The following is a 27,062-nucleotide window of genomic DNA, read 5'->3' on the forward strand; positions in this document are numbered from 1 at the left end:
TAGGTGGTGCTCCTAATTTCGAGGCATAAATTAATATGAAAATTAATATTACCGGAAATTTTACGAAGCCGAGGTCTGCTACAATTTAAATTCAAGAACGACCGAGTTTTTTTTTTTTTTTAAGCTTTATTCGTCGAGCCAACTTACACTGATCCCCGACGCCCGGGTCATCCACGTGGGCTGCCAGCAGTAACAAAGGACGACCAAACCTCTGACCCGAGCTAGGATTTGAAAAGGCCCCCACTGCAAGTTTCTTCAATAAGCCGACAAAAGACGGACCTCCAGAGCACCTCCCTAGCAGAGAAAGCGACGGCTTTAAGCTGTCCTAACCGAGAACGCACGGAACTCCGCCAGTGTGAGGCTGTTTAACAGCAGCCCAGCTGGGAGAAACGACATGCAGTAAGACCAAAACCCTGCATTCTGTGGTCAGTGATGTCCAATAGTTTGTTAATCCATTATCTTTAGTCTTTAAAACTCATAGCTTGCATTCATTAGCTGCCCGTGTGAATCAAATTCTCCCACAATAGAAACCACATTCTCATTGTTTAGCCATTGTTTATTTCTTTGATGTATATGTAACCGCATTTATATTCACCTTAGTTAGTTAATTAATCTCACCTTAATCAAAGGAATTGCCTGTCTCCAAGTCCCTGCCACCAGAATTTACCCCTTTGATATGAGACTGTATGTAAGATAATTTAGCGATTGTTAACTAACTGATCACTAGTGAATAATTGTCTAATTATTAACCATACTCAGGGAATCCCGAGACCCTGGGCGAACAGATTCTCGGGTGGTGCCCCGCGAGAGATTTATGAATGAATATTTTCTGAATATTAAAATTCATAATTTGGTATTAATTCTCATAAATTTATTAGATCAAATGTAGTCATGCTACATGTGTTTCATCAGGATGATTGAATAAAATATTGATTTATTGATTAGACATGTTTTTTTAGACATGATATTTCTTTTGGATAAATTGGTCTGTTAATCGAGTAATAGGCAACTTTTTTCTTTAGAATACACTAAATTAGTCGTTAGATTAATCGACTAATCGAAAAAATAATGGTTAGATTAATCGACTTGAAAAATAATCGTTATGTACAGCCCTAGTTTAATAACTTGCCCACGGACACTCAGTTCACTTTCTAGATCAACATGCCGTTGTTGTGATGTTAGCTATAGCAGAGGCAGAGTTGTGAGTATCGTAGTCTGGAGCTGCTGTGCTGGCTCTGGGACCATCTCGTCCTCTCATGTTAGCTTTGCAGCAGCAAGAAGAGTCAGTTTGCTAACCCACAATTTAGCTCACACTAGTTACATTACTTGCTGTGCGTTGTTCACTCAGTATCATGGTATTTGTTAGGGCTGAATGATTTAGGGAAAAAAAATCTAATTGCGATTTTTCTGCCAGATATTGCAATTTTTAAAAAAAGTTAAGCTTGGTCAAGCAGCACAGAGCAGATCAACTGGGCAGAAAGTCAGACACAGAATAGCATAGAGAATCCAGTCGATTTTCAAAATGAAACACCTTGTGCAGACTCCCCATCATAAATCAACAATAAACACAGTTAAAACAGACAAAAAAGGGACAATTTAACTACATAGCCTATAAAACCATGGTAGAAGCACAAAAATGAACAAATCAAAAAAATCTGAACAAGTCCGCAAAATTAGGCAGGCAAAATGCTCTTATTCTGAAATGCTCCATGTAGCCATGCAGAGAGTGTAACAAAACGACAAATTAACAGCACGTCAACAACATCGTGCAGGGTAAATGCTCCGCTGGTCAAACACTTTAAAAAAAAAAAAAAGGATGGCAACTGAATGAATTTGTAACTGCATGACTGTTTAAAACGGGTCAGATGCGCTGTATAATCAAATACTATTTAAATCGCAGTCTTCACAATTAGCTAATCGCTTTCTTTCAAATTGCAATTTCGATTTGAAAATGATTAATTGTTCAGCCCTGATATTTGTCATGTTATTGGATACACCACCTTTAAGACGCAGAGAAATATGAAATTCCAACAGTAACTCATGATATTTTATTGAATTTACAAAAAAATGTCTATATCGGGATATATATCATTATTGTGATATGAAATTACCTATATCGGGATATGAGATTTTAGTCATATCGCATAGCACTACCTTGAGGGTGTCAAACACATCGTCTGCATGTTTTCATGCATCAGTGTTTTAATCTGGAGTATGAAGTTAGGTAGTGAATAACATAAATCGGCTGTAGCAGAGCTCAGCACAGTCAGCTCTGCGTGCCTGCTGTCTGTCACAGGCTCTCAGTCACAGAGCTGGCCTCTGGCAGCCTGATTGATCGGGTGGGGTTACACTGGTTAGAGATACTGGCTTACAGATAAACCTGCATCAGTGCATACAAAGAAATCTCATTATATACAGTGTTTTGTGGGCTGCATTTATGTATGTATAATATTCCAATAAAACAAATTTCTGATTTCATATATTTAATGTATTTGTATAATGTATTTTTAGTGCTGAAACAATTAGGGAATTAACTGATTACTAGATTAGATTGATTTCATGTAATTGTTTAAGTCATTCATCATGGAAAAATTCCGAATATTCACAGTTTTCAGCTTCTCAAATATGGAAATGTGTTGCTTTTTTGGTGAATATCATTGGGAGCAATATGAAGACCCTCCAACTTCAACTAGTATACTGAGCTTGCAAGTTTTTGAACAGGTATTACGGACTAAAGGTTTTAATGCAGAAAATAGCAGATTAATCAATAATGAAATAATTATTTACTGCAATTTACTTTTGTCAATACTGACACAGTTCTTAAGTAAAAAACAAATATTGGTCAATACAGGTCAAATATCCATTTCAGTATTTTCAAACAGTATGTGTTTCTGAGTAGGAGTGTCAAAAGGAGATAAATACACAAAGACAGATAGACAAAGAGACAGAGAGAGATAGAAAGAGACAGACAGAGGTGTAAGGTATATGTGCCTGACTCCATGCTGTACCTGCTGGGCTTGGCAGGGAGAGGCGCTGTCATCTGACCCTCTCCTCTCTTTTGCTGGTTTAAGGCCAACCTGGGCAAAGCCAGGCACATCGGATTAATATCCGCTGGCCTGTTACATGGCTCTGTCCTTACATCACTGTCCTCTGCTGCTAACTATACAGTGAAGCTGAGGCAATGGACAAGAGACAGGTGAATTTACACACAAAGACACTGGTGCTGGTGTACAGCAGGTGAGTGCCAGTGGTGCCATATTGGACTTTAGTGTCTTTGAAAAAGGAAATTTGAGAATTCCTGCACACTACTCTTAATAATTACAATATTTATTAATGCAATACATCAGTCCAATGTTCCGGTCTATACAGACTCATCAGCGCATGAATTCTCCATGAATTGCTCCCATTTTCAAGATATTGAGCTCTTTTCCAACACACCTGCATGACATGCACTGCACGTGTAAGTTTTTCCTAATCTGCTAGCCATACTGGATTTCAGCTATTAGCCGTAGGGTGCCAAAGTGAGAATCATGGAGCGGAAGAGCCTTGTGATTGTGGAAGCCTGCAATACAGACATGACTTTTTAAATTCTGTCTTATGTCAAAATGAGTAATTGTATTATTTCAATATGAATGTATTTAAATCAAGAAAAGTAAGAAATCATATCAGAAAATATTGCTTGTGATGAGCCTGACTCTGGTTTTACAGCAGGTGTCCGTTGTACCAGGCAATCAAGAGTGTCAATATAAATTGAATGAATTGATCAAGATAAAACCACAAAAAGATGCTGTTTGATTACAGGACAGGAGGAAACGATGCATTAGTATAGTAAAGGGATCCAAGTTTGACAAATATCAGCTTTAAAATGTGGATTTACAGGCAATTGTAGCTGATACAATGATGATGATATAGGGAAAAACTCAGCCTAGAAGAAATGTAATTTTCTGTAACTGCTACAAAAGTAATGTAAGGGGGACATCAGGACATCTCTCTACTACTTTATGGGTTTTATTTGTTTTTGTTGTTTGATACTTTTTTAATTATTATTATTATTATTTATTTTTTATAAATATATTGTTGTTACGTCCGCAGACCCAGCCCTCCTATTTTGAATTCAAAACTTCGATTTTCATAGAAAGATGACAATTTTGCATCCCCAAATAGTGTGTTGTGTTTCTGTATCTGTGTCTGCATATTGCCTTCACAGAAAATCGCTAATCACAATTTCTTGGTTTTGTTTGACCCGCACGCCTTTCATATTTTGATGCATTTGCTGAATAAAAGCAATATTTTCAGATAAGATACAGAAGATTTGTGACGGAGCGGCTCCGTCACTGAGTGCGGGACGCGCACACACACACACACTCACTCACTCACTGGGAGTGTAACATTTCCGTCTTTTAAACAGCATGTTCTCGCACGCTTTCATGGTCATGTGAACTGCAAAATTATGGTTTTTGGTTGTAGTAATAATTTGTGATGTAAGTAACTGTTCCAGGGGAAGGAAAATGTTGAATATAATTATTGTTGAAAATATATCGAAGTGTAATAGATATAAATCCTTTTCTGAAGGTAGTAAAATCTATTCATTATATTGTGTAAATAATGGTTAAGCCTAGTAGGAGGGGCTACTGTCTTTAAAAGTTGCAGCTTTGGCCTGTGAGGGCAGTCTTGGCCTGGTTACAGAGGTGGTAACTAGTGAGTTGTATGTTGGGTTTTTGTGTAACTTTATTATTGAGTAAGTTATAAATTCTTTTTTTCAAATAGTTATTTTTTTGTTTCGTTTTCTTTTTATAAATAAAAATCACGCCGCTATTTTTCGACTATGCCTGTGTTTTCTCCTATTTTGAGGAGTTTGGAAGAGAACCCTGCTACAAGATTTCTCCAAAGAAATCCTGAGGAGAGGAAAGTGAGAACAATGTATTCTTTTGGAATTGTCCTTGAATTTGCTTTGCTTGGCCTAGATGCTTTGCTTGACCTTCAATATCAAAAACAGTGGACTTAATAAAAGTAGTAGTAAAGGATGTCCGAGTTATCAGTCCACATACAGGAGCCTATAGCTCTTACTTTATAGTGCATAGTGAACAATAGGGAAGGCGCCTCTGGGCCCTTCTAAGCTTCGCTCATTTCATTTCCATCTCTATTGCTCTCCGAGTTCAGTTACATTTGGCTGTGCATCACCATGGCAGCGGACACTGGCCCTCATGTCTGACTCAGACATCATCCAGAGCATTTCAGCTCTGAGTGAGTCATAATGAGTCCCACTCTACAGCACTGAAAATAGGCTCACTTTCCTCCTTAAGATTTCTCTGGGGAGAACGTCTGTGATCATCTCTCAAAACGCTCTTTTCATTCTGCAACAAACATGTCCCAAAATAAAAAAGGGCTAGGAATGTTGGGATCCAGCCGAGAGGATAAAGAAAATAAAGTTTTTTCTGATATGCAGGACAGAGACACACCACATAAACACAAACACTCAAACTGTGCATATAAACTGAAACAGGCTGCTTTTTATTTGTACGCACATATAACCATAGTTCAGAGATTTCATAAAGTCAAACAAGAGCCTAAAAGTGCTAAATTCTCTACTTTTAGGGAACTTCTTATACAGTTTGTTTTTATGTGCCAATACTGTGCGTTTGTGTGCCTTCTATATTTACGTTAAATACAATTATCATCTAAAAAGCATCTACGCTGTAAAATAAAAAAACATTAACACAACAAATTGGACTTTTAAGACTATATATTTTGGAAAAAAAAAAATATATTCCCACATGTAATATTAATCTGTATCTGGTTGTTCCAATTTTGAAGACATATACTGCATGATGTTTGTATGATACAAATAGCCAATTAAACCTGCAATGTTTTTTTTTAACTCTGTTTTCTTCAGTTGTGATAGAACCCTAATACTACACAGATTGGTAATAGCCCAACAATAAAGCTTATGTATTTAGCACCATAATCAGGATAAATTAAGTAGTTTCCAAAAGTGGTGCTAATACAGCATGTTGAGCCACTCTAAATCACTGCAGGGGAAAATCCTTCACCGCGACGGTCCTAAAATCTAAAATAAGCTGTCAATGTGTCAATGTGAGTTTTTGGTCTTGCACCACAAGTTTATAAAGAATGAATAGATGAACTTGTAACGTACAGAAAGTAAAAGGTTAAAATCAAGATGAGCCCTGCACAGTGAGACTGAGATTCATTTGTTTTGTATGCAGTGTGCATTAGTGTGTGTGTGTGCATTAGTGTGTGTGCATTAGTGTGTGTGTGTGTGTGTGTGTGTGTGTGTCTCACATGGGCTTCTGTGACACAGCCTCCAGGCCCACAGTACTGCTAAATGAGAAGCTTTCGTTTTATTGTCATTTGAGGGGAAGACAGAGGAGACACAAGGAGGGAGGGATATTTCCACGCCTGAAATTTGTAAATGAGATTTGCTAACCCTGGGCACGACATTCATTCTGGGTCCCACGTCTAGGGAAAATAGTAATTTCCGCCTTTCGTTTCACTCCATCTTTGAAATCTATCCACTTCAACTAAGACAGATAATGTGGCAAAGTCTCTGTGGTGGCCTGTCACTCATCATGCAGTGCGTCTGGTTCTGGTCCTTTTTGTAGCCTATTCAGAGAACCTAAAGTATGACATTGAGTACATAGGTAAAATTCGGATATCAATTAATTTCTGAAATTGAGCCAGTCAAAGCGTGAGCAGAGGAAACAAAAATTAAATAAGAGGGCAACGTTGGTGTGAGGTTGTCCACCCTAGACGTGAGATTTTATTTAATATTTTTTAATTCAAAATTGAAACAAAAAATGTGGCCTGATTTAAGTGGTATGGTTCTGTTTTGCTACGTCAAAGAATAGTGATGAATAGTGAAAACAATTGTGAGATGAAGTAATTAGCCGAAAGAAAATTAGCAATGATTATTTTAATTTAACTACTAATCTAGACTGCTGCTCTTAGTGAGTACTCTAAGTAGTCTTATTAAGTAGACTAGCAACTTGAGTATTTAGTAATGTGAATTAGTTAACTAGGCTGGTTACACTAATTGTTACGGCCATATTTCTCATTACACTGACTACAAGTACTAAAAGTACGAATACAAGTTTTTACAGTATTGAGCCTTTATTAGTAAACATACCATAACGTACCATCACTTTTAAAAAAATAAGTTCACATCTCTTCTATATAGTAAAAATGGCTCATTTACTTCATTTCAAAATTAGTAATGGACTTATTATTATTATTATTATTATTATTATAAACATTTGATATTATTTTAGATGTGGCACAGCATGCAGGTAGCTAATGGCAATGTGATCCTGAATTCTACAGTCAATTTCCATTACAACACTATTTGTAACTTATATTAATTTACTGCCCACATTTAAGTTACATTATCCAACAAGCAATGTACAAAAGATATTTTCAGCACTTCTTCAGTTTGGTAGGATTTGATATGGCTTACTTTCATCTTGTCATTTCTGCTCCATTATATCTAATAGTTTTACTCCCTGGAGCGTTCTCACCTTTATATTTTTGTTTATGTTGTTAAATCCACCGTCTGCTATTGTGACTAGGCTTCACATTGATATCCCTTAAACCAGTTGCCTACAACCCATTTCAATAAAACAATAGCTGCATGATCCAACAATTCAATATGATCCATGTGCACAAAGTACACAGGCTCAAACATGCACAAAGAATGAATGTGAGTAGCCACAGAGCATGCAACAAAGAGTTATCTATCTGTCCAATAAAACCACCCTGTGTGCTAAAAATAGGCCCATTCAGAACAGTGTAGAAAGAGGATCTACTCCAGCTCTCTTGGCACAAAAGTGCATGCTCTCAATCTACCCCATCACTCTTCTGATGGGATTTGCTAACCCTGTGCAAATGTGCCAGTGACCCAGTCTCCTATCTGTCTCCTTCAAGGCCTGTTAAGGTCTCCTAAGACGGTGATTGACATCATTACACGTGTTACTTAAATCTGCTGGTGGAGGGACATAGGAGAGAGGAGATATGTAATTATAAACAAAAACGCAGAGAAGAAAACCGAGTACTGCCACAGTGCCATTTAGGGATCGACCGATATGTTTTTTTCCCAGGCCGATCCCAATCCCGATTATTAGTAACAAATTAGACCGATAACGATATGTAGAATTGCTATAAAAATTTTTAAACTTGGTGTCAAAATTTTGAATAACACAAACTCCAACACAAAATTTTGTTGAATATAACAAGATAAAGTTAATTGTCATGTTTAATCTTTATAAATAGTAAATTAAATGAATTAGAGGTCCATCACAGAGATGGAATTGTTAACTATGAGTAAACTTTGTCTTTACCTGCTGCCATTTATATTGTATTCATTTCATATTTTTGGGATATTATTGATACTATTTATTGGTTCTGTTCTTTATCTATACTCTTGTTTTTTTATTACTAAATAATTGCCTTTTAAAAATATGTTATTTAAAAAATAATAAATTCAGTAACAGCAATCAAATTTAAAATGTATTATAACTAAATGCTTTCAGTGCAGCAACAAAGGTATACAGCAGCAAAGTAACCATATGAAATTAATATCTCACCGGAAAAAAATGGAACATGTTAAATAGTATTTTGATATCAAGAATATAGTTTGAGTGAAGTTTAGAAAGAAGACAGCAGTCAGTCATTCCTCCCTCTGCTGCTGCTGTAGAGAGGAGCTGGTTTTGCTCAACAAGCATCTGAGTATTTGCTAACTTTTAAGGTACGTAGCATCTCAGCTCAACAGGCTACAGACAGAGAGATTTAGCTTGTTTGCAACAAACTCACCATTAGCCGAACTAGCACATGTGCTTGTGTAAAACCAAAACACAGATGCGTTGGATGAGACAGAGCAGATTAAAATATCGCTTTGTGCACATTCCTGCTTGTTGTACTGATGCAGTAACAGCCTTTTTAGCCAGCCAGAACTGGTATTGCTGTTTTTGCTGCACTTACAGTAACGGGCGTAGTTATGGTCAACTTGCGTAATCTACACTGATCTGCTGAGTGAGGAGGGGAGGGGCTGCAGCGTGGTGGCTTGTATTGGCTACTTCCGCACAATAGTCAGTGTTGATTGGTTACAACTTACAAGTAATAGCCTATCATGTAATACTGTAGGCGGGACATTGCTCCAGCCCACAGAGTGGTGAGTACAGACAGAGGAGAGAGGTGGCTGCATCAGAGCCAAAGGAGCACATTTTTTTATTAATTAATTATATCGGCTATCTGTTTTTAAAATGACCGATGCAGATTACTGAAAAAAAAAAAATGCTGAATATCGGCCAGGCCAATTAGTGGGAGACCCCTTGTGCCATTCATGCCATTTTTACAGCTAAAAACATTTAAAAGTTTAGTTTCATATTGTTATTAGTCGGCTACCAAAAGGTCACCAAACACATTTACTAATAAGAATGATAAATGTGGACCGGGTTATATGTGAATCAAGCACACCTGGGTGAACACCTAATCGGGTAGAGTCCTGTGAAACCAGCTCAAAGGATGGATCTTGACTTTGTAGGGAATTTAACAATTACTCTTTCCACTCTAGTTCCACAATGCAGGACAGTGGCAATTAAAGAAAGAAAGGTACATTAAAGAAAGAAAGGGGACATTAAAAGAGGCCGGCTGCTTTAAACCTACAGAGGAATAATGGAGTCAATGGCAGGAAGAGGAGAGTGTTATTGGGATTAGAAGGCAATCTGGATTAGTCAGAGGATCTGGGGCTCACGCTGCTGCTACTGCAGGCATCGGATGACACAGGCACAAAAATGCCAAGTCAGGCTGAGAGCCTGAGACGAGAAATGTGTGTGCATACCCATGCGCGTACATGTTGTCATTTGCTTTTTGTCCAGCTCACACAAGTCTTCTGCAATTTTACAGGCAGAAATCATCCATTGTGATATTTTAATTGTATCAGACAGAAATCCCTTGAGAAGAGGACAAGATATATATTGCCACACTGCAACTGCAACACTCTAATCATTCACTATGTAATAGCTGCTTTAATATCTATAAAGTTAACAAAGCACTGGCAGAAAGTCAAATATGTATTCTATCATCTTCTATACAATTGGCTCATAGAACAAGCAGACTAATAATACTTGAGAAATATCTTAATTACCGCTCACTCTCTGCAGAGTTTTAATTATAGCCTTTACAAAAGAGCAGCAGTAATGCACTTTTAAGTGTAATGGGAGTTTACCTAATTAGGCCTTTCACACACTGGCATAGGCATGCACACACACATACTTACACACTGGTGAGAAAACTGTCATTCAGTAATTAGTAGTGGTGATGAAACCCTCTATTACCATTTCATTTACACACCATCACAGGGTACAGTCGGCTGACCTGTGTGCTTGCATACAGCCAAGCTAACAGCTTTAAAAATAATATCCTTATGACACCTGTGGCATTGCACAGTATGATGTGTTAGCTGGTTTGTCATTTTATTTCCACAGTCAGTTAAAAGGCAGTACAGCATTTTATCATTATCTACTCCAGCATTGACTGCCTTATGGCTCGATCGGTGGTGTTAATGAGTGTGCAGGCACAGCCTAACTGCTGCAACTAATAGGGCTGGTCACACAGTCTAACTAGGTGTGAATAAAAATGTGAATAAAAATGTGTATTATATATATATATATATATGAGAGTGAGAGTGAGAGAGAGAGAGATGTGTGCCCCTAATGATGCCCCCATGAGCTAAGCAGCCAACCAGCCAGCGGCAGTGTTCAGCTCTTTGTTTTAAACCTCAACAGATGGACGGATGGACCTCACTTGGCCTTATACTTGTGTGTTTGAGCTTGTGTGAGATCAGAAACTGGACTCCCTGCTGTGTTAGCAGGGTTCATGAAATATGGAGACCCTTTTATTTTACATTAAAAATGGTTTTACATCTGCAGCATAGGGAGCCCAGAGGTCTGAGGTTGAAATGAGGTAATTTAAATATATCCTCAAGAGTTTTACCAAGGTGGGTTAGTTTGCTTTCTCATTTTCACCAAGAGAAATTACAATTACAGCTGTTGCCAAATCTCCAAACTGGATGCTTCTTTAAATAATTTTGACATGTGGCCAAAATTATCATGGGACATCTTTTAACATTTTGCTGATTTTCAACACCATTTTCATGGATAAGTCATAGGTCATAGGGAAGTTTTCTGTCTAGAACATCAACAATAAATGGCACTGCTCACTGTGTGGGGCTCCCAGAAGGCACAAAGGACCCACATTCAGTCCCTTGTAGGGTGGTATTTCTGGGTTGGCTGAACATAGTGTTCAGTGTTTATAGGTGAGAAGCCAGTGAACCTTTATTGAGCATTATGCTCTCCTCTCTGTTGGGTGAAAAGAATTGACTGGCATGACTCCATGTGTGTTAAGACACAACCTTCCCACTACACCAAGCAGGGATGGGGGAAACATGCAAGAAAATCCAATAGACCACAGGAAGGAGCTTAGTTTACTTCCACATGATATAGTCTGACTTCAGATGGAGCAATCAGAACCATGAGGTAGAGCCAACTGGAAATAATAATAATAATAATAATAATACATTTCCATAGCGCTTTTCAGAACACTCAAAGACACTTTACAGGTAAAAGCAGAAGTTATGTACATTTAAAACCGATTAAAAACATAAATAGCATAATATAAAATATACAAACAGTAGATAAAAACATGTGGTACGGAAATACATGAGAGCAAGTGGCTCCATTTGATGTTAAAAGCTAGTCTAAAAATGTGGGTGTTGATAAGTGATTTGAAAGAGTCCATTTCGCTGCAATCTCGGATGTGTATGGGTAAGGAATTCCAGAGGGAGGGGGCTGCAATGGTGAAAGCTCTGGTAGCATTAATGCAGCATTTGCCCACCAATGACATCAGTGCTGCAATGAGTTTCCAAAATCTTTTCATTTAATTTAATTATATTAGTAATGCCAGCGCAGAGGAAATGTGATTTGCAAGCCAACAGCAGGGCTTGAAAATGTTATCAAAAGATAAACAAAAAAGAAACAACCAATACCAATTTTCAAAGCATAACAATGGAAGGTGAAAAGCCTGATTACCTTTTTTACCATTTATTTTATTAATATTTTATACTGCACTGTAACTTTTACTGTGCTGTTTTCGGGGTAAGATATTTCAAGAATCAGATATTCCTTGCTTTTGAAACTCAATTGGTTTCTCCTCTCTCATAAGTAGTCAGACTGCTTTTATGTTTTATGTAAAGCACTTGCCTTGTTGCTGAAATGTGCTATACAAATAAAAATGCCTTAAAAACAAAAGAGCAATTGACCTTTCACAAAGCCACGCCCCAAATACACAGTTGGCCAATCACAGCGCAGTATAAGACTTGCTCTAACTGAAGTCCGACACTTGGCTCATGGCTGCATTCCATTGACTCGTATGCAAAAGGAGTCGTTTTATAGCTTTTTTCACAGTATTTTTCCAAGACATGGTCAAACGCTGTTTACTTGTAATAAAATAGTCGCTACACAGAGAGGCTGAAAGAGGAATTCCGATTTATTCACTTTGCAAAACTTTAAACAAATCCAGATAAATGTAGGCTGTCTGTTGTTTCTATTATAATGTTAGTTAGCCAACGCTAGCTAACTTACTAATGAATGTAATGTTCTAAAGCCCTACTATTTTTGCTTTTTAATGATTATAATAGTGAATAGAGACCTACCCAGCTTTTAATCCTCAATCGTCAAGTGATCGGTAGGCTTTAGCTTCTGTCTTTATTTGTTTCATGTTTAGTTTGACAGCCTGAATATAATCTTCAAATGCATAATGCAAACCTTTCTGTCTCCTTTCTAAGATCGCTTTGTTTATTTTTCCAAAGATTAGACAATATTTCTATAGACAGTGATAAATCCGACAGGTCCTTCAGTTTGTCGGACGTAGCAACAGTAACTAAGGGGGCGTGGGGGAGGGGTCAATTGAGTTAGTGATGCTGTACTCTCAAAGAATACATGCTTATAGCTGCAGCATATCAATATGTGAATTTTGCTCTTAACAATAGGTACAAAATGCTATGGTTATGATAATTGATTTACACTAAGTACCACAAATTTAGCAATTGTCTGGTTGTTTATTACACTGAATATGAAGACTTCTGTGTGCAGAAATGCATGCTTTCTGTAGGTTTAAACAGAGTTTCAAGCTAGATAAACACGTTCACTTCCCAAGCCAGGTTCATCTGAGAAGTCTTCACAATACATTCAGATGCATAAGCTTCTTAAGCAAACAAATTCTAATGCACATACGCAGTACGTTGTGTTTATGACTAAATACACATCAAAATGTTAGATTTGTTCTCACATTGTCTGGCGTAACATCTGTTACAGCAGCCTTTCTTAGCCATGTGCATTTCTATACCCTACCCCAAACACCAGTGGTTTCAAATTCAATGGAAGATAATTTGTAAACTATTATTGCTTCAAGGAATATTTTCAGATGCCCCTTTCATTTAAGATTAATGTTTTCAATATATCACTAAATACCCACTAAGACTTAAAAGGAAACATTGTCACTAATGTTATTTATTGTGGGTTTTATTTTTTTTACAGTATGCACATTCATTTGGACAGTGAAACCTGTAACCAATATCTCACCACCAACACTACTCAATAAAGTCATTATTACATTACACCCTGTTAAGTGTTGTAAATGTTGCAATTCTCCAGCAAACAATAGATATTATAGGGCAGATTTAATAAATTACAAGTTTTATATCTTGCGGTTTCTGTTTTAGTTTTTCATATGTTTGGGATTATATAAAGCAGTATTCATTTATATGCAATAAAGGACAGTAAAGCAGCAAAAAAAAGAATACATTTCATTTTGCTCTATTCCTTCCTCAAGATGTTATGAAAAATGCAAGCCAAGTCTCATCTAAACACTGGAAAATATTGATGCTAAGGGCTTGATTATAATTAATCAAATGACATTTCCGAGTGGAAACAGACTGTCCAAATGGAAATATTTGAGTGCCTGTGTCACAACTAAACAGTGTAGCATCTGTCAGAGCAGACAGAACAGAGCTGAGGTCATCCTCCCATGTGAACGCTCTTGTCTTGAAGATGTCCTGAAAAATTCCTCTATTTTGTGTCAAGACATTTCATACTTACATACAACAACACTCGTAAATCAGTATCATTTAACACTGGACACGGTTGAGGGTAGATTTTCTACAGAGTAGAGTGAGTGGGCTGTTCTCTGCGGAATTATATTCATTCATACTGGCACAAATTTTATGGGACATGTATATATATATGTAAGTATAAGTGATATGGTGGCACAATGTCCAGCATATAATTAAGCAATAGCTCACGACAGGCCGTGGTATATGCTTATTATATCACAGTTAAGGGGCGTTGTTCGGCCCGACGCGAAGCGGCAACCCCCTTCACTGATGATTAATAAAACAGTTACCAAGTGTGGCAAAAAGAAAGTAGGCTAACTGACGCACTACAATTTGACTTTGTTTTATTTCATCATCAGACATTTTTTTACGAATACAAAAAGTAGTTCCACCAGGCTGCCGGTGGGCTTTGACGGTTGCTAAGCAACATACATCAAAGGCTAGAATTATTAGAACTATTTATTTATGCACGTTACCGTTTATTGTGCAGCCACTAAAAACTGTCCAGCGTCAGTATATCGAATTTGGTAACTTATAATATGCTTGCTCTTGTGTGCCGGCACATATTCATATTATACCTACCATAAAGGGCAGAATTGCGTCTCTCCTTGAGCAATAGTCTTTTGAACAGGCTATTGAAACTTGAACTTTGTTGCAATATTGCAGACATCTGGGGCAAGCAGTGGACTGCTGAGTGTCTTTGTGTGTGTTTTCGTGTGTGTGAGAGAGAGAAATGTTGAATCACGTAAAAAGCAATGATAAATGAATTCTCTCTCTCAAAATTCTGATACAGATCGCATTTTAATACCAGGTGTAAATGGGGCGTGAGACCCCACGAAGCTCAGATTATAACTCGAACCCAGTTTGTCACGGAGTGATACAGATCTGCGCAAAGGAATTCGACGTCAAACCCATTATATACGCTCATTATATCACTGCTATGAACCAATCAGATTGCTTGATTTGAGCTACCTGTTTTATAATGAGGACTATACAAATCATCCCCAATTTCCACATGTACTGGTGTCTAACCTGAGATAGAAACCAGGCACCAAGTGGAAGAAACAAAAGAATGTGTTTTTGTAGGCAAATCAAAAGTGCAGGCAGTTTGAAAGCATAACTAATTTGAAAATAAGACAATCAGTAACCATTTGCATTTCCCCCTACAGCATGTGATTTAGATGATCAGTTCAGTTGTTGTACATTGAGTGTGTAATGCAAGAAAGGCCACTACAAAGACACACTTTATACTTTTTGACAAAGAAGGATTTGGAAGTAAGAAATCCAGGGTACTTGAAAAACCAATGACTGTGGGCTCCTATGTGTATCCACTACCAAATAGGACCCCTTGTTGAGATGCAGAATGGCCACAAAAACAGGCCAGACAGAATTTGAGTTAGTAAAACATGTTATCCACCAACCGTCCCTTTCAGGCATTGTTTCTGTAATTCCACCACAAACAATCGTCTATTGAATATGTTTTACATAACAGTTTTATGACTTTAAGAGCCACATGATGTGCAGTCTATAGCCAGAAATTAGAACACTAAACATAATATCTGGCAACATATAAAACCCTGTGAAAACCAAGATTGACTACTGCTAATCTAGCACATTTGGCAATTCAGCACAAGTCTTCCTTGACCTTTCCTTTGCTGCCAAGTCATCACAAACTGAGAGGGTGAACAGTTCCCAGTCTTTACACTGAGTCAGACACAAACCCCTAACAACACACATGCCTCTACACAGCCTCAGAGGATCAGACACACAGCAAACATCCACGGGGTGCACAATTCATTATAAAATGAAAATGCGAGGGGCGGAAATATTTTTAATCACAGCGAAGGATTTTCCAGATGGCCTCCTAAACAGGGTGTTCTCATGCTTATGTTCCCATGCCAAATTGCTGGCCTACAAATCAAGTTACGCATCCAACAAATATGTCATTATGAACCGACTAAATGCACAACAATGGCAGTGGTGGGGTTTTTTATTCATGTAGTTTATGACTTTAAAAATTCCCAGTGAAAAAAGTCTGCTTTGATGTATCCTTAAACATCTTGCATTATATTTAGAAAACAACAACAATGTGATTTCTATCAACAGTCTTAACACATACAGTTCATATTCACACACAAGGATGTGTAAAGCAACCTCCACCACAAATCTCAGTCTTTTGGCAACAGAGACCCTGAACACCTGTCATCCAAAAAGCTGAATGCTGTTTTCTATGTCATTTGTGAGTGTAAGGGCTCAAGGTCAACTGGATAGGATGTTGAAGTCAGGCAGGCCTGGAGTCATGACTGGTGACTCCAGGCCTGCCCGCTGAGTCCAATGAGCCCCTTAGGTCATCTGTGTCGAGGGGGGATTAGGAGCGGTCGGTGATCCCATCAAAGCAATGTGTCACCAGCGCCGTGTCTTACCACGGAGCCACACACTCCAGCCAACACTGATCCCCTTAACTGACTCTCAGCGGGCCCAGCAACTAAGGCAAGCTGACAGCAGGGCTATTTTCGGGCAGAAATCACCCCTGTACGGACAGTGCCACAGACAAAGATGGCCAGGGCCCATGCCATCGCTCTCCATTAGAGAGAATGAAAAACACAGTGAGGAGCCCACTTTGCCACTTTGCAGCAGAGAGCAACCTTTTGCTCATGACAGCTCCCAGAAACAGATGAGGGAAAAATGTGTTGTGACAGCAGCTAATAAGATCCTTGTGATCTGCTGGTCAGTGTCGGTGTGTGTATGTTTGTGTGTGTACAGCTGTGTGCGTGGCTGTGTGCACGCGTGAGTGCCCATGTGTCGTCTATGTTTATACTAAGAATACGCTTTGAACAGAGGAGTAAAATACACTGATGAGAGATAAATAGAGCCACTAAAAGAGGTTGTGTCTTGATACATGATTACATGATACACATTTGACATGCTTGATCATCCTCTCTACTTTTTTTATGACAGATTAAAGAGCCAATGGACTAAAATAGTAAGCACGAACACAAATAAAGTCTCTACAAATAGCCAGGGCTAGTCATAAAACACATCAAATAGCATACCAGTCAGACTGATTAGCATTTCCTACGGTCTACATACTGTTGCTGTTACTAAAGAATCATGCACAGTTTAGAATGGTTTGCATTTATCTCTACAGGTCCACATGTGCCTGGCAAGACAAAGTCTAAGATAGGCATCAATTCAGTGATCACAAATAGAGCAACGGATTAAAGAATCAATTTGTAATGTTCTTACACCTGTTCGATCACTAATGATCATCCGTCCTTAATACATGAGATCATGGACTAAGTCTTGACCTTGGTCACCAAACCAGAAGCTAACCCAATTACTTCCTGCTCTGGATAATCCAGAGAAGATATATTTACCTCCCCTCGCCTAGGAATACAGTACATTATTTTCTGTGTGAGAGAAGGACAAGTACTAAAAGTAAGAACAGAGTGTCAAACTACATGATAGAATATTTTTTGAATTAGTGTAAAATAAGTAAAATGCACTGAATGTTCGGGTGCATACCTATATGTATATATGTATATAAATTAGGGCTGGGCATGTTAAAGTGTTATCGCGGCAACATAAGTTTATCTAACTGGCCTACATCTAGTTTTGCGGGGATGATCTGCCATGCGAATTCCCGCCTGCTTATGTCCTATTTAGTAAACAGTAATAGATTCTGGAAACTCAAACAGCGAGGATCAGTCTCCGCTACTGAACATAGCCTTTTTATGCTGCTCCCTGATAAAAGAAAAATGTTTCTGCTGATACCTGTTCAGAAAAAAAAAAACAAGAAAACAGATTCATATATGTTAACCTGTTGCTCAGAAGGTGCCTGTTATGATGTTATGATCGTGGCTCTGGACTCGTGCAGACTACACGACTTTCAGCATCGTCCAATGGCCGTGACGTTCACACTACACAACTCTAGTGTTTGTCCCGCCCCTCCTGCACTGTGATTGGACGGCTGGATAAAAAGTGACAGTGCCCAGCATCCAGCACGGAAAAGACGCTCAGCGCCTGGTTACACTACTGCCGTTTTTAACCAGGTTGTAAAAACGCGGCGCTCCCATTGCAATGAATTGAAAAAAGACGCTGGTGTCAGAAAAAAAAAACGCTTTGGTGGACATAGGCCTTAACTTGTTTTAACAAGCTAGATAAAAGGCAATGCCCTGGCAGTGTTTAAACAGCTTTTATATTTGATTACATCAATGTTTAAGTTGAGATTTACAAGAAATATTATATTACTTCTGTGTAAAGGGATTACTGTTGGTAAAAAGCACCTTATTTGTTTAAAGTGTTTGCAAACCACATGTTATTGCACTTTTGTGTATATAGCAGTACATTTAAATTAAGTGCCAATACACTGCTTTAGAATTCATTATTCAATTTTGCGCATAACTATGTGATTAATTGCCCAGCACTAAAATAAATAACTGCATATATTGTTTTATTTTATATGTTACCATATTTTAATAAAGGCCTACACTTAATTATATGATGTGTGTGTAGCATGAAGGAACTACTACTAAATTACACCTGTGCTTTTCATGCTATGACATGCCAAAATGTGAAAAATCTCCACACCAGAGCCCTGGGACCTGAACACCTAAAAATAATGCAGCTATTACTAATACTATTACTAAAACTACTACTAGTAATAACTGTGTTTAAAGTCAACCTGTCTGCCCTGATTAAGGTCAGTTGGTTGAAAATATTTAAGGATCAGTGTTTTGTTTGTGTTTGGACAGCTTATGTTCGTCTGGTGGTGGTCAATGATCTCTTCCTCACGGAGCTTCATTTAGTTTTCAAGTATATGTACTGTAAATATAGAAAACTATAACAAAATATCTTATCAGGACTTTGCATCAGAACTTTGTACCAGTATTTAGTGTTGGGTATCATTTCAATTTTATCGATTCCAATTCTGTTTCCGATTCTACTTATCGAATCCGGTTCTGAATCCAACCATTTCACCACAGATCCTGTCACCACTCTGTGACATTTATCCACCAAACAAGAAGTTTCGGTAATAGAGGGGTGTCTCTGGGGACCCATAAATAAATAAATAAAAAATATATAATTTATAGACATCATTCGAATGTGAGCCCATCTATGTCTCTGTGTGAGACGTTGCTACTGTTAGCATTAGCTGTATCTGGGGCATCATTGCAGTTGGGAGACCACAACACACTGAACACGGTGTATTCCTTCAGATTCACGCTGTGCTGAAGTAAATGCTTTGTCATATTTGAGGTGCCACCTTCCTTGCACAAAATATTCTTACTGCAGGTGTTGCATTTTGCTTTGTCGTTATCTTTATTTTTGTGAAGCTAAGCAAAACCTTTGAGCTGCTGTGGTCCGCCATGGTCCAGGAATGTAAACAGAAGCGCTCTCTTCTCGCATGCATGCAAAAGTCAGCTTTCAATAATGCTCAGGATAGCTTACAGTAATGAGATTATGACATAAGCTACACACATGCAGTTGTTCTATATGTGCCTGCGGCTCTCTGCTGTCACACTTAAGTTACATCTCACCTCTCTGCAAAGTAATGCCTCAAAAGGCATTTTCCTTGATGTAGTCTGGTACATGGCATGAATGATACAGCTGTGAGCAGAGAAGCCATTAATTTTCTGAACAGTAGTAAAGACTTTTTAAAGGTCCCTACTACTGTGGAGGTTTTGAACTGCTATGCTGGAGACCCCAATCACACACAATCATTTGGTTATAGCAGTAAAAAACAGGCAGCCATTTGCATCTTAAACGTAAAGTATTTGACAAGGTACCAGTTACCTTGCAAAGAATCCGCTTGCAAAGAGCACATTGTAAGTTGCAGTTTAATGTATGTGAATACTACAGTATTTTACGCATTGTGCTGTTTAGTGGAATATTGATTAACCTGCGCCTTAGGAGGCTTGGGTCAGACTCCTGGACGGCTTCCTCCACAACCCATGAGCCCACCTCCACTACCTATTCATATCCGGAGGAGGGGTGTGGGATCGATGGCATGCCGGGATGCCATTAGAGCTGAGGCAGCTAGGCAGGCCTGGACGACTTCAAAAGCAAAGTGTGGGAGGAGAAATAACACAAGGTAATTATCGGGGCCCCGCTAGCTACCACTGAGGTAATCTGTAGAATGGAGGACAAGGGGGGCTGTGGAGGTGGTGTTCAGGATGTCGGTCCATATTTACCTCAACTCACTGCACTGAGAGATGAGAAAATTCTTTGATGGTTAAATTGCTGACTAGTTTCAGAGTTTACAGGCAACATAGCTAATGCTCCTTATAAGAGAAAAAAAGTAATTACAGTGAATCACACCAAATCTGTCACACTGGAACTGAAGCCAAATTGCCTATCAAGGTGAGAAGCCATCTGCTTTTCAAGTTATCTTAAAAGCCATGATGAGTAATGAGCCATTAAGCAAATCCAAAGGCATCTGGACAACACGTCTTCACAAAGTTGAGAAATTTCCACTTATCTGACTGCAGCTTACACAAGTTGATTTTATTGGTTAACAAACATGAAATTCATTCTAATCCTGGCTAAGTAACATCTGCATGGATTTTAACTTTCTGATCGCTCACTTGGAAGTACACACAAAATCTTCAGTCAGAGCAATTTAATATAATTTGCTTCCTCTGTTCCTGAATGTTTCTCATTTGCGTAATCAAATATAACAGCAATAATCACTGGTACGACAATTCCATTTCACAGCTAAAAGCTCAATCCCCAGTGACTAATTTCTAATGGAAAGCAAACACAAATTACAACAGCAAGGGATAGATTGGTCTCTTTTAGATACATTTGAGAGATGAAAAAAGTCAAAACTTGAAATAGTGCGCATAAGCACAGACAAACGTCACACTCACACATTAAAATAGAGAACAATTATAAAAACTGCAGGATCAGCAAGCTAACTCCTAGGTGTGACCATAGGCTTTGTGCCTGCTGACTTACTTCTGCTTCCAGTGCAGTTAATGAGTTAAAGGCCAGTGGGCTGTTATGACACCAATTAGTGCAATACTTCAAATCAGCACTGTAGCTCATCATCAGTGGTGGTCGGCTGATGCTTTGAGATTTCAACAAAGCTAATTGCAGAATAATGAGCACAAACCGATGCTATCACAGTGAGGAATGCTACCAGAAATTATCCCTTGGGGTGGTTTAAAGGGCACATACGGCACTTCCGTTAGTGTCACGGATCAACATAGGGGTCAGGGTAAAGCGAAGTGGCAGGGGTCATGTTGAGTTTGAAGTGCAGGGTCAGTTTTAAAGAGGTGGTATTATGCTTTTTGGCTTTTCCCCTCTCCTTTATTGAGTTATATATCTTTTTTGTGCATGTAACAGGTTTGCAAAGTGAAAAAGCCCAAAGTCCAGCCCAAAGGGAGTTCCCATCTCCCACAGAAAGCACTGCTCTGAACTTTTTTTTGTAGTCCAGCCCTTCACTTCCTTTACTTGTGACGTCACAATGAAAACGCGTCAAAGCTTGCCAAGCATCTAGCGGGGTCAGGCACGCCCTCAAACCAAGCTAGTCTGAGCGGAGGTTGTTCAGCTGTTTAGATTTCGAATATTAACGGTTTTCCTATGTGAGGCCGGCCTGCCGCCCGCTCACAGAGCCCTCTGCTCCCGCCGTCACACAGACCGCTGCAGCAACAACGGCAGAGGAAAACACAGCTGGAAGGTTTTCATACCGCTTATCTGTCTTTACATTCTGAGGAATGTTGAAACGTTTTGACTTTAAAGAGAGAAAGCTGTGTGGATCACTGGTGTGTGTGTCGCATTGAACATTACGTTGCGGTAGTTGTGTGTCGCTATGACAACAAGCTACGTACTATCTCTGGGTACTATCTGCAATGGAAAACAGAGCAGGGCCGAGTAGAGTCGAGTCTATCGATTTGCGCTATGGTAGCATTTTTTGGCAAGGCAGCATAACGTTAGATCGTCAGAACAACTGTAAGTATGCTTTATTGGTTGTGAATTATAATTTAAATAAACACAGCAATGTAACTTTACAGACTGTTCAAGTGTGGAGTTATATCATCTGCTAGGTTACGGTCGCAGTCTGAAGCGGCTTTGATTTGGATCACACTACCTTGTTTCTTAAACCTGTTCTGGTACAACCCCTAAAAATGATTTTGAACCTGAAAATGAGCATAATACCACCTCTTTAAGAGGCTCAACCTTGAAAGGGAAACTTCACCTGATCTTACTTAAATATTCTTCTATAAAAAAGACAAAAACACAACAGGGTTGCTGGAGGGAGAGAACCTGAGATGGTTTTGCAGAGTCTAAACATTTTAAAGTCAAGCTGAAATTACAACTAATTTTGGCTAGGTTTGTTTTAACGTGTGTACTTATTTTATTGAAGTTGAAATTGTAGAATTTCAAGTTTTATTTATTTTTCTGCAGTGACAGCACCCCATAAGTTGGTGTTCCCCAGGGTTTGTGAATGTTTGGGTCTGTCAGTGTCAGTACTAACACGCTGGTGCGTACTGTGTTGCAATATGTTGAATCGGGGATGCTCAAATGCTCAACCTCAATAACACATTTTTTGATAGGTCAACTGACACCAAGGTGTCAACGGAAATCAACCAAGCTCCATGTGACAAGATTATGCACTGATTCTGACACTAAAAATGAAAGAAAACAATCACACCAAAGACTCAGCACCCCCCCCCCCCGTAAGTACAACCAAGGCTTCTACAGTTTGCAGATAACATCACAACCCGGAGCAATTGAGATTAAATACTCGCTGAAGGGCACTTGTTCAGTACACTGCTGAGAGTAAAATGAATTTTAAACCTCGGCTTTTTTTGCCCCTGAGTATTGAGATTCTGAAGACTGTCTGGGGATTCAAACTGGCAAATTTACTTTCACCAGCTGACTTCCTTAACCTTTAAGCAACATCTGACTGCTCTGTGGATGACCTCATATGCCACAGCAGCGCTGAGCATGAGCCCACAGGTTAGACTGCGCCACCTCCTTTCTCTATGATGTATCACTAATAGGCCAGAGGCAAGCACCCTTTTAACAAGGACACTGCTCCACTTCCACCGATGACACCTTGATGAATAAACTCTCCAGACTAATCAATGACACCACAGCAGCAGGAGCCAGCCTGCCAACCGGTCGGTCAGGCAGTGTCAGAGAGACACACACTCCCAGGGCTGTCCTCAGTAAATTGCAGCAGGTGTTGACCCAACTGCTAATTACCCAAAAATGAGCAAAAAAGTGAGAAAAACACACACTGATCTCTCCCCAACATAGTCTCTTAAACACACACACTTATATCCACACAGGTTAATGACAGGGGTTGTGGCCTTGTTGCCCATTGTCTGCCACTTAGGGACAACCACTGTAAATAAACATAAATAATGTTTGCTGCTGCCAGTGTGAGCTAGCTGGAAAACCTCTATTCTCTGAAATTGAAGACGGTAACGTATCCATGCCGCATTGAAACAACCAAACAGACAAATACCTGTGTTCAACATAAACACTGTGTACTCAAGCTTCTATAGCGTTTATTTAAAGCCCATTGTTGGAACCAATTGTGTGAAGGCAACCAGGAAGCCCTGCTTGAGCGAGTGAGGGGGTGTGTGTGTGTGTGTGTGTGTAAGTTCTGCTTGTTTCATTGAGCCAATTACATCTAAGAGAGGAAGTGATCTTTTGTCCAGCCTTGTGGTGGGTGTATATTGAATTTCCGTGCAAAATGTCTGTGGTATAGGATTTCAGTGAACGACAAAAGCATCTACGTAAATCCTCATTTAATTTGCATGGTTAAAAGTAAGTATTATCACACAACACTGGTAACAATATCTGACTAAAGGCAAGCATGAAAAGCTTAAAATGTTATGTGTTGATCTAACTATTATAATAGTTTGTATCAGACAGTGTCAGTGGGAGAAAAATCTCCCAATCAACTGTTGGTAATTTTTTACAACTCCACAGTTACATCTGTATTGACAAGCTGCCACCACACCTAAAACTACTATTTTATTTTACATTTTCAATGGTTTTCTAAATGCTTCAGAAGCCCTTTTGCCTTGCGAAGATGAAGACCCTAAATGGTTATGTTGATTACTGTTTGCTCAAAGTCGGCTCAAAGGACTCAAAATTGATACAGCAAGCCATGACAAGCATCCCATTCAGAGCTGCCAGTAGCAGTCAGTCCAGTCGTCAAGTGAATGTTTTCGTATATCAGTTCTGTTTATTCTGCCGCTATCTCTTCTCCGAGGCCTATAGAGCCTCACAGCGCTGATTGATGGAAAGAGGTTCTGGCTCCTGCCACAGAAGTATGATTGACATTCTTTGAGATGGAGAAGAGCCAGCGAGGATTTCACTGTCACTCTTGGACGTGCAGAGGGATCCAAGATGGCACAGGGTTGATATGTTGGAGAATCAGCGCTCACATGTGGAGACTGCAAAAGCCACTTAAGTCTGTAATAAGCTATTCTAAATCCATACATCATAGCTGTGGTTTAGTGAGTATTGCTGAACAGTTTACATGGCAACATAACACATCACCTACTTCCTTTGAAACCACTGAAGTCAAAGACCAAAAGTACCTACACTTTCACTTTTTCTTGCAACAATACTGGTGAGCAAACAGGTCCTTCCAGCATTGGATAAACCACACACTCAGTTACCAATGTTTACCACAATTCTGAACACCACAAAACATGAAAACTGCAAACATAGTCACTAAATAAGAGTCTCTCTATGTGGGAGTATGATACATATCACCCAGAGTAGCTCAACAGACAGGCAGGATCACTCACCAAACACATTTACAGACACACACACACACACACAGCTGCTGCAGATGTGCAGCAGTGGGAGTCTGCGACTTACTTTTTTGTCATCTTTCTGGTTTGCTGGCTGTACATCCTTACTGTGGTTGTCAGCGGAAGGCCTGCCGCTGGCATCTGTCTGTCTGTCATCCAATTCATTCTGCTGATTGGCCCCTGACCGAGGAGAGCTCAGAGGGCGGGGCTCTGGCTGCTGAACACCACTCTGGACCTCCATGTTCCTCAGCAGTGCCTTGAAAAAGATTGTGGAGAATTAAGCGGGGAAAAGGGATGAATTAGACAGGTGGTGCTTCACAGATTTCTCCTCACAGCCCTCTCTCCCAAATACACTGATCAGCGCATACCACCTTGAATGGTGGTTTCTACTAGAGGTGATGACGAGCGCAGGAGGAGATAACTTACTAGATGATATTAAGAGGCAGCGACAGTTAAACACTTGATATCAATCTTCTGAAACTGAAAAAAATACCTACTTTACAAAAATGAAAAAACATTTCCAAATGTATATATAACAAACAGTATATAAATTAAGGTAATCAATCAACAATCAATAAGCTAGAACAAAGTAAGACTACATTAAAACAGATGAATAAGCAACAACACAGTAATCAACATAATATGTATCCATTTAGCATATACTTCCCTTGCATATTTGTATTTTTAGGTTTTAGGGACATCACCTAAAGCTTCAGGCACCTACAATAATTACTGTAGCTTTGAGTAATTAAAAAAAGTTGGTAAAATAAATAATTCACTAATTGTCTTCAAACATACAATAGCATTTTTTTTTTTTAAGATTTCTATACTTGAAGGCACATAAGCCAAATGAACAAATGTGTCGGTCCAACATCATTATTATCTCTATATTGAAATTAACTTGACAGATAAAATTCCTTCCTGAGTGATCTATCATTACAGCAATATTAATTTTTTTTAATAAAAGCATAATCCCTATACTGATATAGGAAAGTAAGCATTGAGGCTTTTCTACCAAGTCATTACCGAGACTTGTTAAAGCAGGAAAGGCATGGGTGTAACGAATAACATAAATGATGGCTGTAGTCCATTTAGGTGAGCTAGATCCAGCGAATGGCGCGTGCTGCTGGCTCACTCTCATGGCTTACTGGAGCACATGGTGGAACTGAGCCATCGTTAACAAAATTAGTTTCACCTGTGCTTCTCCTGTTATGACAAGTCAAAATACCTGTCAGTAAAAAAAAGTCCATTTAACCAGTCTTTGGTTGCCACTTACTGTGCATACATCTGGGTCAATTCACTCAACTACAGCTGAACCCTTTCTAAACTAAAAAGACTAGCTGACTGCACATGATGATCCCTACCAGCTACAGCACTGCAGCCGATCCTGAACTCTGACCTTATTAGCCTCTGACGGTGAATGATCAAAACCAGTTCTCTCAAGAATGACTTATCATCTTGCTCACTGTATGAAGGATGTTTAAGAAACACTATCAGTCTTGATTCTGTTGAGCAACCGAAGGGCTGGGTGCAAAAAATCTTTTTAAAGGTTTTAACCTTTAACCTGATAAACATGGATCTGTTTTGGATGAAAAGAATTGCAAGGATTATCAAATAGTGGATTAGTTGTCATCTATTAAATCAATCACCAGCTATTTTGATAACAGATTAATCGGGTTGTCTTTTTTTAAATAATTCTGATTCCAGCTTAAATGTAAATATTTTCTGGTTTCATTACACCTTAAGACAGTAAAGTGAATATCCATGGGTTGTGGACAAAACAAGACATTTGAGAATGTCTTAATGGGCTTTGGGAAGTGATTTGACATTTGACAATTTTCTGACACTGACTAAACAACTAATTGATTAATCGAGAAAAGAAATCCACAATGAAAATAATGGTTAGTTTCAGCCCTACTCTGGCATGTGTGATGAGGTTTGTATGTTTCATTGCATTAAGTAGCAAGTGCACAGTGTTGCAAAGTCCCCAAACAATGAAGCAGAGACTAACAAAGTAAATGGAAGCCAACTCCTGCAAAGGACAGATCAAAAACTATCTATCAGAAGGCAGCAGCCTGGTGATGTTTAGCCCCAAG

At 38.9% G+C, this 27,062-nt stretch overlaps 1 protein-coding gene across 8 annotated transcripts in view; it reads right to left on the reverse strand.

Moving 5' to 3' along the window:
* Positions 1–27,062, reverse strand: part of rbms3 (RNA binding motif, single stranded interacting protein) — a 305,125-nt gene that overhangs the window by 277,171 nt on the left and 892 nt on the right. For 7 of the 8 annotated variants that reach the window (XM_038725792.1, XM_038725790.1, XM_038725794.1 and 4 more), the window contains exon 2: positions 25,034–25,222. In XM_038725792.1, coding sequence (XP_038581720.1) covers positions 25,034–25,207 — 174 coding nt within the window. In that variant the 5' untranslated portion in view covers positions 25,208–25,222. Of the gene's footprint in view, positions 1–25,033; positions 25,223–25,992; positions 26,079–27,062 lie in introns of those variants that run through there. The other variant, XM_038725791.1, reaches the window with a different exon arrangement.

This window comes from Micropterus salmoides, unplaced genomic scaffold, assembly GCF_014851395.1.
Source record: "Micropterus salmoides isolate LMB-PRFRI ecotype aquatic unplaced genomic scaffold, ASM1485139v1 Ms_hic_scaffold_17, whole genome shotgun sequence".
Taxonomy (NCBI): domain Eukaryota; kingdom Metazoa; phylum Chordata; class Actinopteri; order Centrarchiformes; family Centrarchidae; genus Micropterus; species Micropterus salmoides.